This window comes from Pyxicephalus adspersus, chromosome Z, assembly GCF_032062135.1.
Source record: "Pyxicephalus adspersus chromosome Z, UCB_Pads_2.0, whole genome shotgun sequence".
In the NCBI taxonomy this organism is placed as follows: domain Eukaryota; kingdom Metazoa; phylum Chordata; class Amphibia; order Anura; family Pyxicephalidae; genus Pyxicephalus; species Pyxicephalus adspersus.
In genome coordinates, this window is record NC_092871.1 from 67,163,652 (window position 1) to 67,184,076 (window position 20,425).

At 38.5% G+C, this 20,425-nt stretch overlaps 1 protein-coding gene across 1 annotated transcript; it reads right to left on the reverse strand.

The window, feature by feature from the left end:
• Positions 1–2,420: 2,420 nt before the first annotated feature.
• Positions 2,421–18,910, reverse strand: UAP1L1 (UDP-N-acetylglucosamine pyrophosphorylase 1 like 1). The gene is made up of 9 exons (XM_072431699.1): positions 18,423–18,910; positions 15,493–15,697; positions 11,381–11,556; positions 10,642–10,814; positions 8,937–9,130; positions 8,684–8,824; positions 7,591–7,776; positions 7,399–7,465; positions 2,421–3,859 (listed from the first exon to the last, which is right to left on the reverse strand). The coding sequence occupies exons 1-9, from the start codon at positions 18,712–18,714 to the stop codon at positions 3,791–3,793; spliced, it is 1,503 nt and encodes a 500-aa protein (XP_072287800.1). The 5' UTR covers positions 18,715–18,910; the 3' UTR covers positions 2,421–3,790.
• Positions 18,911–20,425: the final 1,515 nt, after the last annotated feature.

Here is a 20,425-nt window from a genome sequence, read left to right on the forward strand (position 1 = left end):
ATGATATAATACTTGTATCATTGTTAGCACTGCAGGTCGTGCCGGCGCCACTGCTCCTAATCGGAGGCACAGGCGCCGGGTCCTGTCTTTCAGGTAACCTCCTTCCTATGTTCTATACCTGTGTTGAGACTTACTCTGGTGTTGAGCTGGTGTGGGTGTGTCTCTCCTTGTCTGAGGTAACACACGCCCTCTGTTTTCCCCAGCCTATGGGTGATTACCTGCAGGTACTTAAAGGCACCTCCTACTACAGGAAGTTGCCTGAGCAATCTTGGCAGCTACCCCGCAGCCCAAGCCTATCCTCACCATCAGGGCCTCTAGCGAAGACCTGGTAGCTGCTTAGTCACGCCCCTCCGGAGTATAACCAGTCAGTGGCACAGTGGGTCCACACCCGCTTGCATAACAATCATCAAGTATGTACAATGTTATCTGCCTAAACCAGTAGTTTGTATATGTCTCAAACTCCCCTGAGGAAGCCGACTTGGCGAAACGTGTCAGGAAATAAAGACACTCTAAGGACTTCAGTCAATAGGGTACACACTAATAAACTGGTGTGTCTATCTGAGCTACCAGGATTCATCATTTTTGCCTTCACAAATCAGCAATATCTGTCTATTATCAGGAAATAGAGGTAAACCCCCATCTATACGCATGTCTATTATGCAGAGGAAAGGGGATTTTCAAAGTTGTCAATACTGTTACACGATACTTATCTTGTATATGGTTTAACTGTATTAACCATTGTTTTTTAATAAAACAAGCCCACTACAGGAAACCATCCCTAACTTTATTGGGTTCATTAGTTATGTTTGTCCTGTAGACAAATGTTCCCTATCCTCCCTTGTAGAACAAGTCCATGCCATGGATGAACGCCATAATTACAAGCAGTGTGTAATAAGCATCATGCTAAATACAGAAACATGGGAAGGTACAGTTTTCGCTTTATTTTACTAGGACTTTTATTAGCACAAACCACAAGTCAGATTTAGGAAGCCAAAGCTACATTTTTCAGATGCTTGAATGCAGTCTTCACTTTACCAGCTATTGTGGAGAATTCAGATATGTCTCTCTGTCCATCGCTGACAATATAATATTCTGTGGTCATGGTGGCTCAGAGGTAGGTGCTCTGGCTTTTGCAGTGCTAGGTTCCAGGTTTGAATCTTAACCAGGACACTATCTGCATGAAGTTTGCGTGGGTTTCCTCTGGGTACTCCAGTTTCCTTCCAAAAACGTGCAGTTAGGTTAAATGGGTTCCACCACAATTGACTGACTGTATTAATTACATATGACTATGGTAGGGACATTAGTTTGTGAGCTCCTTTGGAATTGAATAAAGCTATCCCTATTTAATGTACAGCGCTGCGTAATATGTTGGCGCTATATAAATCCTGTTTAATAATAATAATAATAATAATAATAGTGATTTTCTTGTCTACAGTGTTCTTTACTTTTTTGCCTTTGATTCCACTCTGCCAATTGCCTTACATTTCTCAAAGGCATTATTACAGGCCAGAACGATGTAAAAGATTACAAAAAAAAGTATGTAAGACTATAAGCAAAAGGCACACTGTCACTGAGCAATACATACACACATACATGCAAATATACCTCTGACATATACCACAGCGCTGTACAAAGATCAGCGGTGCACTCACATGTCTAGCAAGTTTGGTTGAAATGTGTTGATGCGTTTCTCAGTGATGGTGGAACATAGCAAGCTTGGTAAAATGTCTCCATGTGTTTCCTAATGATCACATACACACATACATACATACATACATACATCCAAATATAGCTCTGACATATAGCACAGTGCTGTACAAAGATGACTAGTGCATTCACATGAGTCTAAGTCATATGTATGGCAAGTTTGGTTGAAATGTCTCCATGCGTTTTCAAGTGATGGTGGAACATACATATATACACACATACATCCAATTTTATTATATATATATATATATATATATATATATATATATATATATATATATATATAAATATATATATCGCCGTCAAATGTGGACATTTATATGGTCACTGAACACCTAAGCGAACCCTTCTATCAATAGCAAGATTAGAACTGAAACATTTAATATTTAGCATGTTACAACTAGTAGGTAAATATTTGAAACAAAGGTAAATGGAGAAGCTATACTAACTTTTGTTTTTTAGTAATGAACATGTGTGTGTTACAGCAGATAACCAGCACTAATATTAAGCAGCACTTTGATGAATCTCTGCCACCAAAAATGCTCTGCATTTCCAAAGGAAAAAGGGGTCCACACCAGTACTAGCAAGGTATACCAAGTAAAGTGGCCGGTGATTGTATAATACTATGATATGTGAAATAGAATGATTTTTAAAGCTGGTGTTTTTTCATGTAACATAATACAATGACATCTTTAAAAATACGTAACAGCAGGGACTGTCAAACACATTTTATTGAAAAGTCCTCCCAGTAAAAGTACATATTGAACTTGCATGAGGAAAACAAGATCAGCATTGCATTAAAAACTTTAAGTTAAAAATATCAGAAAAAAGCATACACAACACACTTTGGTTCTATATAGTTGGGTTTATCACCTTGCGCGTTGAGATAGTGAAAACATACATAAGTAAAGGAAAACAGGTACACATTTCTGGCAGTAAATACATTTCAAGTATTAAATCCTACTCTAATGCTACTTATAAGCAGAACCCTGTGTCATCATTGTAGTAAACTGAGTACAATACTTGAGCATTTATTGTCTTTGGACAAGGGTGACCCATCTTATATAGGTGAAACCCCCTTGCATTAAGATCATCTGCATTAGATTGACATGGCCCTGTGTGCTCATTGTTATCAAGGTGACCACAATTACCTTTCTAATATTTCTTGTATGATCCAATCTGGGTACACATGTTTACAAAGGAAGGCTGGAAGGTTGCATAGATAAGTTGGAAAACTGAATTGTTCTCTATTTATTAAACTGAGATATGTCAGCACTACAAAGTATCCTCTGTAAGGAGTTCATCCAGCATGTACTGTGAAAAAGAGGTGCATGCTGGACAGAAAAAAATCACTGGGTATTCTTTTCACTTCCATGGACATATAGCATGAGTACAGTTGGCCCGCAATGTTGTTTACCAATCTGTCAAGCTGGATCACCAAACAACTGACCACTAATGAAGACTTTTACAGTACCTTTAGTGGATTGCTGATGAGTGTATCAAATTTGCACTAATAATGCCACTCTATATAAAAGTGAAAAGATAAAAGCTATAGATGGGTTTTACTGTTTTTGGCAAAGATTGGCAAAGATGAGTGACTAATGAAAGCGGAACTGATGCTCTACTTTCATAATCTGCAATCAGCAGATATGAAGCCGCGATACTTGGCACACCTCAGCCTCCCATGGCTGTCGTGATTTTATGAATTCCCATGCGCCTGCACTGGAGTTTTGTCATTCCGGTACCTCTACTCAAGGTAGCCAAACATTGAAACAAGGAAGAGAAGAAAAAAGATGGTGGCACCCTGACAGGTGAGTGTATTTACAAAATTGCAGGGAAATAAAGGTTATTTTATTAACATTTCAATATTTAAAAAAACATTGTGAGGGTTGACTTTCTATTTTAGGGAAGCTGGGATTTATTAACATGTGCAGCTTGATGCTAGTCTGAGAAAGTATGGAACTTCTGGTATCAGTCTGCTAACCTAGAATGTGTCATCAGTAAGAATCTGTAGATTTTTAGCAGCTGGAGAAATACACTTTTGTGGAGTTACTTCCTTTACGGATTTGGTTTACAACTTCATTTACAGTCTCTGGTTATCCAGTATGAATGGAGATGAGATATCCTTATTATTTAGGTACAATTCCAAGTCCTAGAAGTAGAAAAAAAATATATAAAGTAACATTCCAGTTCCAACTGGCTGTCCACCAAGCTAAAGAGAAAAAAGTATTAGGATTTAGTGAGAACACAATTTACATTAATATTGTAACATTGACCTTCTCCATTTTTTTATTTTTTTTTCATATTTTTATATGTAAATCCAAACTTTAGTGTTTATCTGTTTTTTAACCCCCTGGGCATTTCACTGATGTCTAGATTTCTGTACCAAAAGCGGTTTTTCATGGAATTTTTTTTTTTTAAATTGTAGACCTGTAACTTACAGAAATATGTCCCAACAAGGGTCTAGTAGATATCATGAATATAAAAAAAAGTTTAAAACACACAATGTAAAAAAAAAAAAAAAAAAAATAAAAAAAATTTTTTACTTTTAATAAATCTAAATAAAAAACACAAAAATCAGTTTAAACAAGAATACATAAATAAATCAAAAATACTGAAAATGCAATAATTCGGCATACTGTATAGTAATATATTTTTCTAAAACACCTCCCTAGTGTGGTAAATTTTAAAACAGAGTCCAACGTCACATACCTATAGACAAAACCACATAAATATATTTTGTATTATTTTGTATTGGATTCGATACAGGACTTTGTATTGAATCCAATACAAAATATTTGAATTACCCGCTACGACCCCCGTCGACGGGCGCATGAACTGACATCATCAGGAATCGCCGAGGGACGCATACAGGAACGCCGGGTGTTCTAATTCTTTCCGAACTTCCGTACTTCCATGCAAAAAGTGGTAAATTTTTTGCATGGAAATTTATTTTAGATTGTAGGCTATAATTAATTGCATTACTCAATAATTACTTATAATTCACCGAATTACCGCATAACTCACCGAAATATGTTCAAAATTTTATAAATTTAATAATAGAAATTTTTTTTTTTATAAAACATAAAAAAAAAAAATCTTTGAAAAAAAAAAATCTTAAAAAAAAAGTGTATAATGTAATGCAACTGTATAGTAGCTTATATATTATATAAAGATTTCTTTGTTTTGCACTCAATACAGCTTTTTTGTATTGAGTTCAATACACAGTGATTTGAATTTCCCGCCTCCACCGACGCATGCAGCGACGTCACCGGGAAACCCCAGAGATCGTCTCTGCACACGCCGGATGAAGAGAAAAGATGTCTCCGGAGGAGTTGCGGGGACAAGGTAAGTATATGTTGTATGACAATCGGATTGCACTGTAACGCATGTTTATACTTTTAGCTACCCCGACCTTGGTTCGGGTAAACGATAGTAGCAAGTTTACTTACCCCGAACCAAGGTCGGCCTAACCGCCCGCGTGGTTAAGAACTATAGTTAGAAAGCTGTTTAAAGTGACCCTGGTATTTAGGTAGTACGGGACTCCCTTTGCTGGCCTCCTGCACATTGTGTGTTGCCTGGATGTGTCTGCCATCAATACTTTGAGGTTACGGACCCAAGGCAAACATACTGTAAATGAGTGTCTGAAAAATTCCCCTATACTTCATCTTTACACTTGCTCCAGGTTGGTGAGGTAATTTACAAATAAAAATGGGTTATTATTATTATTATTATTATTATTAATAAACAGGATTTATTTAGTGCCAGCATATTACGTAATGCTGTACTGTTCACTTTGTGAATTTTCATTTACTTGCTGACTTACTCATCCAATGATGCATCAACAAAATCAAAAAAAATGAAGTTTCTTTTTTTTTTTTTTTTTTTTTTTTTACCATGCACATGATTGGGTTGTTTTGCAAAGTGATTTTTTTTCTTAGGCTCACACTATTCACTAAGCTATGTGAAAAAATACTTAGCGTTTCTCCTTTAGTAAATCCTCCCTATAAACACCAATAAATTAGAATATAATTCAGTCAATATTCATTCTATCCTACTTTTCTATCTTATCCTACAACAAGAGGTTGTTTTTAAAGGTGCTATACTACCCCATTTAAGCTACGTACTCTCTTCCAATAATTATCGTTAGAAAACGAACGATTAAGACCGATCGATTTTCCCCAATTTATTTGAATGATCGTATTGTGCACAAGTTCTGTGTAAGTATAATCCACCAATAGTGTACACACGCTAGATACAATAGTTTGAACGATGCAGGGAGTGACATGTAAAGGAGAAAGTGTATTGCAGAAACATGCAAGATCACTGAAAGACTGTACACAGGATAAATAGCAAAGGATCATTGGCCAATCAGATCCGCGGCGGCGGTCGTTTATTTCCAACGACAATTCTCGTTCGTCACGACGAACTTAAGTTTTTGACAGCCAGAAAGCTGTGTTCGGTCAAGACAAGATTTTTAAAATAGAAATACTAATTTTTACACAACTTTATTGGCCTATTGCCTAGCCTGTGTGGTTCAGTAAGCAACATTCTCATATGTTTGTACATTTTCCTTTGTGTTCAAAAAAAATCTTCTACTCTTCAGGGTGTTGTGAAAGTATATTCCATACTTATGTAAGCATTTGAAAGGCAACAGATTTAAACATCACCAATATATGTGCCCTTTGTGTTTAGTGATGAACTAATCTAACCAGTGCTTCTCTTTCTAGCCAGTAATTCCTGTCGTGGCACTGAATTTGTTTAGGTTATGGCAAATTGTGAAGTTATGCCCACATGACAGTGCTCCATTATACCTGGTATTTTATCTGAGTACAACAAGGCAAGAACACACTAGGAGTGCTAGTCAGGTTATGAAAACTGGGGAGAGGGTACTGATTACAAACACACTGTCACTTGACTCTAAAAGACTGAGGCAAAAAGCAGAAGGATAGCCTAGTCAGGAACAGCAAGGAGTATATAAAAAGTAAAAATGAAAGACACTTAGCAGATAACAGTTGTTGCTGGGCTGACGTGCCATAGGATATCCTATGTGGTGTAACACTCATTTAACAACCCTACAGCCCAAACCCAAAAATGTTCATGATGCCACAATGGACAGAAAAGTGAGTTGAAAGTTACAAAGACAATTAAAAAATTTTTTTTTGATATTGTGGGGAAGGTGGAACAATAAGGAAGTTAAAATCTATTCAACAGGAACACAGACAGGAACAGAAACAGTTTAAAAAAACAAAGACTTTTGTTCTTTAAAGTAACTATAACCTAAACAAAAAGTTGTAGACTGGTAGGAAAAACAGATACCTAGAAATGTCTGTACAAACCCGCAGAAGCTTTCAGTGCACCCACACTGCCCAAAATGTCAAGAACATGCTGTTAATGTTGAAGCCTGCCCTATCCACACCTATTAGTTCAAAATTATAATCTGCTGCCTCATTGACCAGTAGAAATGTGTTGGAGGTGGAAAGAGACACATGAGTTTCAGCACTAGCAGGAAGCTTTATTGGATTAGAAAACCTTAGTATTCAGACAGTGACTATAATCAGCTGCAAAACCTTTTAGGTAACTGCCATCAGAAAAATAAGGATCCCTGAACCCCAGCATGCCCTATTACATGGCTAGCACTGCATGCTAGGAAAAAAATAGGCCATGCTTGTGGTAGAAACTACTGCTTACCTCACCAAAATAAGAGATTAATGGAGAAATCTCACACACTGCTGGTGGGTCCCCTAGTTCTGGATTTCTGCAGAAAATAGAAAAAAAATGGAATATGACAGGACTGACATAACTTATATACTGTATATACTTATATATTTTCCATGATCAGCTGTATAGCTCATGTACTTAAAGTAAATGTGAGGAACTAACCCAAAACGCTGTTCTATTATGTGGCCCCTGGCATCTCTAAACTTTGCCCCGGCTTTCACTGCCCAGCGGTAGTGCTGCCACAACAGTGAACGCCTTGCTGTAGTCGGAGTGTCCTTCTCAGCTGTGTCTGCATTCTTCAGAGGGGAGAACTCTTCCTCCCTGATAACTTCAAAGGCCACAAAGTTTCTGTATAAAAAAGAAAAATAGTTTAATACATAACACAAATGTGGTGCCAACTACCTTTGTCATGACACAGAACCAACTGTGAAACTCATCACTTTTACTGGCAAAGATGATTCAACAAAATATGGGTCCTTCAGAAGATGTTTGTTAATGTATACAAATATTTGTACCTACTGCTATTAAACTATTCAATCATACTGATTCAATAGGTTAGGGAACTCTTGTGAAGGTCTTCTGGATAAGAAAAATAATGAATTACTGGGATGATATTCACTCACTTGATTAAGTCTCAGCTAGTCAAGAATGATGTGTTAGTCTCCCTGCAGCTACCAGGAATACTCACATCACATCCTAGGAAGCTCTATACTGCATGAAGGATCTGGTTCTACATAATAAAGAAAAGATGACAATATGGGACAGAAGGTGCAGCAGGGAAATGGAAGTAGGACATGCAGGATTTCTAGGGCTGGTAAGGATACCTATCTGGGATTCCAGGATAAACAATGGCTCAGTAATTAATTTTTATTGCAGGGGTGAGGATTTCCTTTAATAAATGAGAGCAATTGCAAGAGTGTAAAATATTTGCCTCTTTAAAAAAAAATGTTTAGGCATCTGGACATGATTTTTGCTGAAGGAGGACCATTCTACAATCAGATTCTAATCATCTTCTTCATCAGAGACAACATGACCAAATACCTAAACTTTTGATATTTTAAGAAGCAGCAGAAATCTGTCCCGTTACTTGATATACCCTAACCCCCACAGTGCTTAACAAGCCCTGAAAGCCCTTGACAGCTCCATTCTAGCTATTCCGGTAATATTGACAGACTGGATACATAAATAGGTCTTCCCAAAATAAGTCAATTCACATGAAACAAAAAAATTATGTCCCAATAAAAAGAACACTAACTTAGCAAACTGGAAGACATCAAACACAAACTTCTCCATTTTAATTCCATTGGGCTGTACTGGTTTAACCAAGTTTCCCTCTTTGTTTATATATGGGACTTTCTTTATGGCAACATGGTATCCCAGTTGTGACTCCAGGGTCCTGAGAAAAAGAAGGAATATGTGTGTTTAAAAAAAATGTATAAATGTGTAGATAAATGTATACAATGTTTAAACTTCTAGGCAGCACACAGTCTGTTAATAGTTTTACATACTCAGCCACCCTTTTTAAGAACTCCAGGGTAAAGAAATGGTTGCAGATGTTTCCAGCATTATATGTTAAACTGCCATCAGGGTTTTGTTTCTCTGCAGTTTCTGGACTAATCTCACTATATTCCACCACCTGATAGATGTCATTGACTTGGCAAACCACTCCTACAGGCTCAGCTGGATATGCCTTTTCCACCACCTGAACAACCAAAAGTAAAAAGAGTTTACATAATGGAGGATACCAGTGTAAATCTTTGACATTTAATGATTCGTTTTATAAAGTGATTCTAACATTTCTCTATTTATACCTAATTGCTGCAATGTTAGCTGTGCAAACTTGTAGTCATTTTTATGGTATTGGCTTAAAAGAAATTATTATTATTTGCTAATTGAAATAGAAAATATTTTCATTTACAGTTTACTATCATATGTACTACATGGTTCTCCCCAGGCCCTTTTAGCTGGGTGCACCACCAGGCACTTTTCAGCACCCACCCGGCTGTTTTTGGGTGGTTACTAAAGAGTTTGGTCACAATACAGGGGCTGCCACCCACCTACAATTTCTTCCCACCCGGCTTAAAAAAATCTCTCGGTTGAGCACTGTACTACATAGGCAGACAGCCCCGTTTGCTCATGTGCTTTGTTCACCTTTATATAAAAACAAAACAGCAGGCTCCCTGCAAAAGAAGTCTTTAAAAACTTGCATAATTGAATGCCATTGCTGCCCAGCCTGAGGTACTGCTGCCTGAAACATCCTCAGCATATGATACTTGTGGAAGTGGCGAATTCCTGGTTCCTCTCTGCTCTTTGTGGTTTTTCACTTTGTCCCTGCAGGACACAGAAGTAATGTAAGGGATAGAGGAAAGAACCAAAGTGTGCAGTGGAAGACCAGGCATGTGAAATATCTAGGAGTGTTGGAAATACCAGTGCTAGCCAAAGCTCTGCTAGAGAGCACATATAGGAGTGTAACCCACCAGAAAGGGAATTTTTCTATGTGGAGCTGACTCCAATCAACAAAATATATCAAAGCAATGCAATTATTTGAAAAAAAAAAAAAAAAAGTGAAACTCTCTGGTTCTATTGTGTAAAAAGAATCACTAGTCTCCCTATCAGTGAGGTATTTATTAAATTAGACACCAGAACAGCGTTTATTAACCTTCTTAACATTGAGAAACCCTTGAATTACCTTTCAGATCTTGGGGAACCCCTGCTATAATTCCTATAGCCACAGCTCACAGTGTGGTGGTCAGTAAGATGAATGCTATTTACACTAATGGACATTTGGAAAAATGTCACCCTTACAGATACCCAAAAAGATCATTGGTGCCAGTGGTAACTGACCTGAGAGGCATACGTTGCTTAATGTTCAAGGAACCCCATGCAAACTTTGGAAGAACCCCAAGGTTCCAGGGAACCCTGGTAAAGAGATACTGCTCTAAAAGAGGAGGGGAGTGAAGAATGTACTCTGTAGCTTTTCCAATAGGGCCAATGTAAACATAGACTATAGACAAAGCTGCAGCATGACATGCTGTATCCTGCACAGAGGATCAATATGTATTAACATATTCAAAATAAAGCTACAGGTGAAGTTATCGAACAGCCAAAACTACAATTCCTGTGGGACTTCCTCTTACCCTAAAAGTAGATGATTTTTTTTCCATAGCCTAAACTTGTAAATTTATTAGATAATTCCTTTGTTATTTTACGCACCTTAGCCCCACAATCAGCACCTTTGGACACGCAGAAGCCTACAAAAACAGGATCAGCCATCTTCACCAGGATGTTGTCCACACAGTATACATGGATGTACAAAATGCCTCGTGCTTCCATGTCCTCTAGAATGTGGTTATCAGCTAGTGCTTTAAATAATCCTCCATTGCCATCTGCAATAATGCAAACTTTAAATGACAAATTTTATCTCTGTTAAGAGAAAACTAGCTGCTTACAGTAACTGGTCATATTCCTCCTTTCAAATTGCTATTATATGTTTGATGTACGTAATTAGTCTTATCAATGTTAGATATTTTTCATACTTAGATCATGGTTTCTGCTTCTAGAATTGTAAAATTTACAGTATTTCAATGGAATTCGGCCAGGTCTGATCTGAGGGAAAACAACAGGATTGTTCAATAAAGAGACTACTGAGTATCCAAACCAATTGAGAAGCAGCACTGCCACCCTAAGACTGGAAGTATTTTAGAACTACAGAACATCTTCCCCTCTACCTATTTTTGTAATGTGGGTGAGGTGTTCTGTAACACACGGAATGAACAGGGAACAGTGCTAGCTGATAAATTAGATATCGTAGAATAACAAAGCGCACATTTTTAATTAGGTAAAAATGTACTTGTTCTTCCTAAGTTCAAACATAAATTTAATAACACAATATATGTTTCCTTTTAATTACTGACAGTAAAATAGATGAGAGCAGATCTTAACCAGCCTGTACCTGGAGCCATTGCCACCTTGTCCTTGCGTTCCAGAATAGCTTTGCCATCAAAGTTAACAGCAGGCAGCATCCTCTGCTCAAACATGATCACATCTGACCGCTCCACGCCAAAGTAGTTGTGTTCATCGAAAAAGGTCTGTGTGGGGTTCAAGGTGAACTCGCTTGTCATAATGTACCTAAGCAGCAGAAATATATTATAAGATAAATACTTACAAAACTACAAACCTAGTGTAAATTGCGCTTTATCAGCTGTCCTGCAAAACCACACACAATTTATATCCTAGAAAATTTTTCAGCACACCGTCCAAAACTGATTGGCATGTGCTACCTGCAATCCAGCCTAGGAGATTCAATCGGGCATTGGTCATTCATCTTTGTGTGTGTATAGATGTTGCTGGACAGTGAATGGTCGTGCAAAGAACTGTACACTAGTGGCTGGTAGACAGTTCTCACAATAAAGATGTCTTCATGATCATAGGTTTAGTCAGTACAGCATTTATTTAGACAAACAACAGACAAAGAAGGACTTCATTGCATACAAACTTGTGTATTCAAAGCTCTTTCCAAATAATCAAAAGTGACCATAATGTGTATATACAAATATGGTAACAAACATTACATACGAAGAATATTTTTGGACAAATTCTGGCAATATACAGATACCACTAAATCGGTATTGAGAGTGAGATGGTGATCTCTCACTAAAGAGAAAGTTTTCCACAATATGATAAATGATTGTAGTTGTCTTTAGAATTTCCTAATTCCTCATTTTGCCTTAAAAAGGCTTCCTCAGGGGTAAACATGGCATGCAATGTAAAGACTAGGTCATAAAAGATAATACTCATCAGGATTTTCACTACTTTTATAACAAATCCTGATGAGTATTATCTTTTATGACCTTTTTAAGCTCTGCAAACAATTGTATTGCTTGCATATGTATGGAACAGTGGATTGTGATATTGTTCCTGGGAATTGTTTATTCATACTGAGTTTGGTAAAGGAAGCTGATCTGTTGTGCTCTGGCTGATGACTTTATTACCACTGGAAGCAGCAGTCAGTATGAGGTTTTCCTCTTAGCTGTCTAATTGGTTAAACTGATCTTTCTTTTGTCAAAGAAACGGCCAGAAGGGATAGCATTTTTAGGATTTTTTTTTCCTTTGACATGTCTTTTAGGCCTTCCTAATGTAATCAAGAGACACTAAAAAAGGTACACATTTACTGTACCATAATAAAATATTTCTGTGATCCTCTATTGACGTAAGTACAGTTGAAAATTATAAACAGTGTTCTACAAATATATCTTTACCATGTATGTTAGGTGAACATCCCCATTTAGGTATATGGGTACCCACTACATAGGCCTGACAATTGCCCAATGCAGAAGATTTAAGAAAAAGAAGAGGCAACATAGGAGGTTATAACCATTATTTAGAGCTATATCCCGCAGACTTGGAAGGGAAGAAGTTAAGTCTCCTTGTGACAATTGGCAGCTTCTGCCAATGGGACATGCCAGATAAAGATGGCTCAAGACGTGATAGAATGGACATGTGGTGTATCAGCAGTCTTTGCAGATGTTACATGTTAGGGCACCAAACTGACTATGAAACTACTTGCATACTGTATTTGACATGGCGTCCCACAGTTCCAAAGTCAGAAGATATGGAAACTGACCACACTAGGACAGATCCGCTTCCATGCCTGGTATGGTCTGTAGGATACTGAAAGGGTATATTAAAAGCATTCACCAGCCATGTAGCCTATATCGGTACTGTTTAATAAAAGCATTTGTTTTATGCATCCTGAAAGACATATACAAGTATTCCTTTAGTACTTAAAATTGGGTTTACATACATTTCTGAAAGGGGGGTATGGACATGGATTGCCCTTTAGCTTGTGCATAAATTATTGTATAGTGCCACATTCTTTCCAACATGCAAGTCAGTGGTGTTGTGGATTGAAAATTGTTTTTAGAACACCACTAGCTGATTACCTGGCATTGCCCGGGTATTTATTTATTGCAATGCTACATTATACAGGAAAAGGAATCAAATAAAGCTATAGTAGTGAATCAAAGACATGTTTTTTACAGGTTTTAAAAGTATAGGTACAATATACATAAAAGTAAAAAAAATTAATTTAACCTAAATTAATGGCATATGTTCCAATGCTGTTTTAAATGTTTTAATAAGAACATTGTGCTCATGAAACATCCTTATAACTTTAAGACAATCTGAAGTTTTGTTCCTGAAATGTAGGTGCACGTCTGGTCAGTTTCTATTAGTTTGTTTTCAATAAAATATAGTTGTAGAAACTTTGGTGGTTGATCTGGCAGTGGAAGTAACAATCCCACTTTATGTTAATTTTGCCCTGTGAATGTGAATGGAAATCCAGGCTGTTGAACAGCTGATGTGGCACCAAATGATGTCATTTATAAACATGAGTTGTATTTTCTGATATTATTAAGAAAATGTTTTGACTATTTGAGGTATTTGCTGATGTGTAATTCCAAAGTTCATGTGGTGGTGTTTCCAGTTGGCAGAGTTTGACTTTCCCTTTTTTGTAGCAAATAACAGGAGACTCAGATTTAAACATCTTGGCTTGACAGTAACTACAAACCATTACCATTTTTCCAATGATAATATTTGCATGCTGCGAGTAGTCTTTATGTGGATCATAGTGGAATCCTTCCAATGCTAAGCTAAAATATTGTGCAGTCCATGATCCTCTGGCACTTTCTCTCATTTCGTGTACTCGGGTCTCATGCTGTTGTACTGTGTCTGAAGCTCTCGATGTAGTAGCTCTATCTCTGTTATCCTGTAGTCGGGCCTCATGCTGTTGTACTGTCTTTGAAGCTCTCGATGTAGTAGCTCTTTCTCTCATTTCCTGTAGTCAGGTCTCATGCTGTTGTACTGTCTCTGAAGCTCTAGATGTAGTAGCTCTCTCGTGCAGTGTGGCAGGTCTTCTATTCCCGTCCTCGGGATTTTCTTGTCTACAGTGTTGTTTAATTTTTTGCCTTTGATTGCATTTGGCCAATTGCCCTACGTTTTCTCGGAGGCATTATTACAGGCCAGAAATTTATAAGAGTCCAAAAAAAAGTATGTAAGCAAAAGGCACACTGTTACTGAGCAATACATACCCCTGACATATACCACAGTGCTGTACAAAGATCAGCGGTGTACTCACATGAGTCTGAGTCATATGTCTAGCATGTTTTGGTTGAAATGTCCCCATGCATTTGCGAGTTATGGTGGAACACACATACATACAATTTTATATATATAGACTAGCTGATAACCCGGCGTTGCCTGGGTATTTATTTATTGCAATCTTATATTATACAGGAAAAGGAATCAAATAAAGCTATAGTGATTTTCTAGTCAACTGTGTTGCTTCATTTTTTTGCCTTTGATTGCACTCAGCAAATTACCTTATGTTTTCTCAAAGACATTGTTACAGGCCAGAAAAATGTAAAAGATTACAAAAAAAAGTATGTAAAAATATAAGCAAAAGGAACACTGTCACTGAGCAATACATACACACATACATACATACATTCAAATATACCTCTGACATATACCACAGTGCTGTACAAAGATTAGGTTGTAGAGCGGATATATATAGATTTATCTAGCTCTGACATAAACCATAGTGCTGTACAATGAATCACTGAGCTAGACCCATCAGTCTCTGTACAGAGGAGCTGACACAGTCACACACTAAAATTATACATTTATTTACTTCAGACATATACCACAGTACTGTACAAATATCAGCAGTGTCATATGTCCAGCAAGTTTGGTTTACATGTCTCTATGCGTTTCCGAGTGATGGTGGAACATATCAAGTTTGATTGAAATGTATCTATGCATTACATACACACATAGATACATACATACATCTAAATATAGCTCTGCCATATATCACAGCGCTGTACAAAAATGACTGGTGCACTCACATGAGTCATATGTATGGTTTTGATTTGGTTTGGTTGAAATATCTCCATGTGTTTTCGAGAGGTGGTGAAACATACACACATACATACACACATACATACACACAACCAATTTTATATAAATAGATTAGTAGTATAGGGTATTCTATGGAATACTAACCATGGCACAGAACATTTAGTGCCATATTTCTCTTCAGCCAGTTTCTGCAGACGGATGATTCTCTCTGCCTGAATCTGGTATAAAGTTTTACCACTTGGCATGCCGACGCTATACATTCCTTTGGGGTAAGTCACGCCAAGACGTGTACCTTGACCCCCTGCAAGCAGCAAGACCGCCACTTTATTCTGTGCTATCTGATGCAAACCTGAAATAAACGGACATAAATAATACATAATGTGACTGTGACATAAGCTTTTATTTATAGACAATAGTTGTATACCATATGCCATATGTACATAAATATAAAAAAAAATGTAAATACCATAAAACAGAACAGGAATGCTTGCTTTAATAGGTAAAGAAAACAATCAATGAAGATATATAAAAGTTCTAAAAGGGAAGAACCAGCTATCAAGAAATGCACCAAAAGGAATCAGAAAATGGATCCAATAGTGGAAAATAAGTCTGTCATAGACTGATATAAAAAAGGGCAAGGACAAGGACTCCATGCAGATAGTGTGCCTTGTGGAAAAAGAACTCAAGGACCCAGAACAGTAAAGTGCGATAGAATCCCTTGTGGAAAACAAGCTCGAAGCCCTGGTGCTGCTGTAAGGAGTAAAAATATCACTTGTGGAAAATGAACTACAGTTCTGTAAGGAACAATAGCATCCCTTCTGAATATCAAACCCAAATCTCCAGCGCTGTAATGCAAAGGTGTTACTGCTGTCACTGCTGTACTGTACAGTTTCTAGCCAAAAATTCATGATACAAAATATTGACTCCAACCAAAACAACTTCTGTTAGTTATTGTGCTGCTCTCTGTATCTATCAGATCAGAAAATGATCAGCAAGAGATACAAGCACCTTCAGTTGAGTGAAGAGATAGAAGAACTTTTGTTTTTATCTGTGTCTGTAATTTCCTTTTATGCTGATCACCTTTCCTCCATTTGTTCAATAGGTGTCAAAGGGACAATCTGTGATACAGAAATAATGCCCCATACTAAAGCTTAGCTCCCTACTTGTTTCAAAACATAATAAGGGTGAAGTATGGTTTTGAAAAATATAAGGGCACTTTGAAATAGGGTCATGAATACATTTAAAGCATACCTCAACTCAGATTTTTTACTTTACATAAAAGGGTAGACAACCATTTTATGTAAAGTAAAAATTTTGTTGTTTGTTTTTTTTTTCAAGTGCATCACTCTTTAAAAAAAAAAAAAAGGGTGCAGCACTTCCCCTTAATTCTCAATCGCCTAGAACAGCGGTCCCCAACCTTTTTGGCCCCAGGGACCGGTTTCACAGAAGGAAATTTCTCTGAGGACCGGGGGGGGAGGGGGTGCACAGAGAGAAAAGAGAAGACATACTCTGGCGTCTTCTCTTTTCTCTCTGTGCACCTCTGCTGCTTCAAAGCGATCACATGACATCTGTAATAGTGGATCATGTACTCGCGGCCCACTGAAAACACCGCCGCGGACCGGTAGTGGGCCGCGGCCCGGTGGTTGGGGACCGCTGGCCTAGAAGATCGAGAATGAATGGGACCGCAAAGCCTCCTGGGATAGCTTCATCACACATCCGGGAGGCTCCTGGGTGCACATGCGCAGAAAAAGTCTTTTTGTGAATTGGGAAAAAAATTGCCGATCTCATGTAAGCGCAGTGACATTGGCAAGTTTTTTTCCACCCGATCCTGTGCCTGGGTCGGGTGACGTAGGAACAAGAACCTGGAAGAAGATGGCGGCGCCCGGAGAGCCGGCCAGAAGACAGATGCCGGGACGATGCAGGACCCGACGGGAGAGACCTTGGGATAGATCGCACTGCCCTGCGGGATTGAAGGTAAGTGTATTATTTGTGTTTTGGGAGATTTTGAGTTTAGTTCCGCTTTAAGCTCTCCAGGACTGAAGAAGATAGAACCTGGGTGATCTAGCAAAGCTGTAATGGATCTGAAAACATTTTCCAACTAGAAGCAAATTATTTTTGAGAAATCCATTCCAGGTTTCTTGGATCTCATTAAGTTCTTTAATGATAGACTTTCTTCTCCAGTCTTGGAGAGCTTTAATAAATCAGGCCTTGGTGCTTTCCTCCCTTCTTTACACTAACACAAGCCACCCTTTCTAACCAAAGTAGTCTACATTTCACCACCACAAGTCTTTTTCTTCCCAGCGTACAGTTCTTCAGATCTGGTAAGTAGACAGCTGCAGAGGAAGGGAGGTGGGTTAGGTTGGTGACGGGGTGGGGGGTGTAGGTTAGATCAGTGTTAAGAGGTGGAAGAAAGATACCGAACAAAAGTACAGAAAAGTAAACTGTCTGCACAAACATAATATTGACATGTGTCCGTCTAACCGCACAGATCATGTGACCATAGAAGCTCAAATTAAATCACAGTCATGCACATTTCTCATTCCCTACGCATACTGTGGACAGAAACAATTACAGGAAGGAAGACGAGACATTAACAATGGGTTAGCACAAGGATGTCAGTATATAGCTATAGCAAGGCTGTTTTGTCATGTATTGTTTAATCTATTCAATTCAAAACAAATAAAAAGTCATTGGTTGCATTCAATCTGGTGTATATGAGATCACATATATACACATTTCATATCTACCATCTGCATTTCGACTTTCCGATGTCTCAGCAGGTGAAATGATGAAAATACCCCCCCCCCCGCCCCCCCCAATCTGACCGAAAACTGCAATGGTTTATAGTCCGACCGAAGAGGAAACTAGACACAGTAAAGAGAATACAGTAGCATCCTCTGAAAATGCTCTCTTCCTGACTGTCTGCCTACAATACCGATCCAGAAGAAGCATGCTGCAAGTTGTGAAAAAGTGGCATGTGACCATTCGGTATACAGTGGTATGTCACGTGAAGATAAAACACACCGTGCCGTGGCGGGGGGTCAGAGCTCAGTCATGGGGCAGCAGTCGCTTACCTTCCTCCTCCCAGGATCGCAGCTGCTCCTGATCGCTTCTCTTCACGCTGCCCAAGAACTCTGCTGGCACCGGGCACATCCTGTCATCCAGGCGCTGTGGACAACTCCTTTCACGGACATAGGCCTCATGTGCCCGTTGGCAGTGGTCTCTTAGTTCCCCGGGACCCAGGAGCCGCAGCTCCCCCAGCAGGGAATCCCTCTGCTCGATTGTCAATTCTTCCCAGTAGCTCAGCAGATGCTCCTGACTGGCCTCCTGCATCTGCTTTCGCTTTAACCCTAGCTCAGACTCCATTCTCCTTTTACTATAAAAACCTAACTAGGACCTCTTTTTTTTTGCTATGGAAGCTCGTGCAGGCGCCTCCGTTGACGGAGTCTCCAGGTGAGCTCCGTGATTCTTCACTGTGGTGTAACTATGGAGACTGCAGTTCTATGCAACTCTGGAAGTGTATAGCTAGAAGAGTGGGAATAAGCGCGTGACTGGTGGGAGGTGGTGCCAGGGGATCACGCGCTCCAAGGATCAACTTTAAAAGAAAAGGAGAGAGAGGGAAAGGAGGCTTCTTTGAAGGCACACAAGGAATGGTAGTAATTAAAATCAATTACAATTTTTATTTGTATACAAAATTCTAACATTGTACGTTAGCAAAAGGTATCATTTGCCAATGCACAATGTTATTTTTTCATATAAACTACTTTTTTAGAATTTCATATACTAATATTGATTTAATATACTACAATTCCTTTTGTGCCATAAAAAAAGCCTGCTTTCCCTCTTTCTCTCTCCTTTTCAGTTTAGTTGAAATCTTGGAAGTAAAAGGCCTCGACACTTAACCAATTGATTGGGAAACAAATGTATGGTTAGCCACACTTAATGTTCAAATGTTCTTGGATCAACTTTAAAAGCATTGAAGCATTAGGCGTGAGGTGAATACAATTTGGGTGAACAGTTTCTGCAGGTTTTTAACAGTAACTGTGTGAGTTCTTCACCCTCATTATCCCCACTCCCTTCCATTTTCACAGCCTGTCTTTAATAGACACGTTGATATAATGTTTTAGATATATGTAAGAGCTCAAATAAAGCCTCGGCCATGAGAGCTCTTAAGGATATTATAAGTCATTGTATTTAAAAAATTATGCTGGCAATCTATTGGGGTATGGTGGGTCATGCAGGGTGTGGGAGACGTGCCTTTGCCTCGCATCTCACGTCAGGCATCACACAGCAGTGTGCAGGATTGAATGTATTTATTTGCAAGTATGTTGACATGTAGTGTTCTTTGCCCTGGGTCACAATCCCATGTATGAATGTACACTGATTGTATTGCATTTGTTTTCTGATGAATACATTTTTCTTATTCTATCAAAAAAAACTGTGTTTTGCAGTAGAACCAACCTTCCTAAAACTTTATAGAGGCTGCCTTTTGCAGTAGAACCCTAAATATTTACCTTGCAATTACCACTTTCACCAGCTTTTCTCAACCAGGGTCCATGGAATCGTAGGCTCTCTGTAGGTTACTAGGGGTTTTATGAGCAATTTGTGTCTCTAAGGTCACTGACACCAATGATCTTTTTGGCTATCTGTAAGAGTGACATTCTTCCCACCACACTAATATACTGTCAGCCAGGGATATAGTAATTTAAAAAAGAGGGTTCCTCGAGGCATAAAAGTTTTTTTTAAGGGTTCCTCTATGTTAAAAAGGTTGTGAAACATTGACCTACACGAACTTTACTTCCTAAATCCTCATGCAATGTCTTCCACATTTAACTAGGTTTGCTAAATCTTGTGCTCCCCCGCCACGTACTGTGGTTCTTTCTGCAGCACCCTACCTTACTTCAGGACACAGTAGTGCCATACGGACCAACAGGAGGAACCACAAAGTTCTGAAAGGGGGCCAAGCATTCAATAATCCAAGAAATGCCAAATGATAAAAACTTTGCTGGTGCAATGCCATCCTTGGCTTAATGTTTTTGGTTTTTCAGTTTACAGTAGAGCTTGGGCTGAGTGAGGG

Bases quoted from the DNA above. Each gene is read 5' to 3' on its own strand.
- UAP1L1 (XM_072431699.1), bottom strand. From the start codon at position 18,714: ATGGAGTCTGAGCTAGGGTTAAAGCGAAAGCAGATGCAGGAGGCCAGT. The intron at 15,698-18,422 runs GTAAGCGACTGC...CGTTTATTTCAG, and splicing joins GCGATCCTGGGAGGAGGAAG to GTTTGCATCAGATAGCACAG. The intron at 10,815-11,380 runs GTACAGGCTGGT...GCATTATTGCAG, and splicing joins CAAGGTGGCAATGGCTCCAG to ATGGCAATGGAGGATTATTT.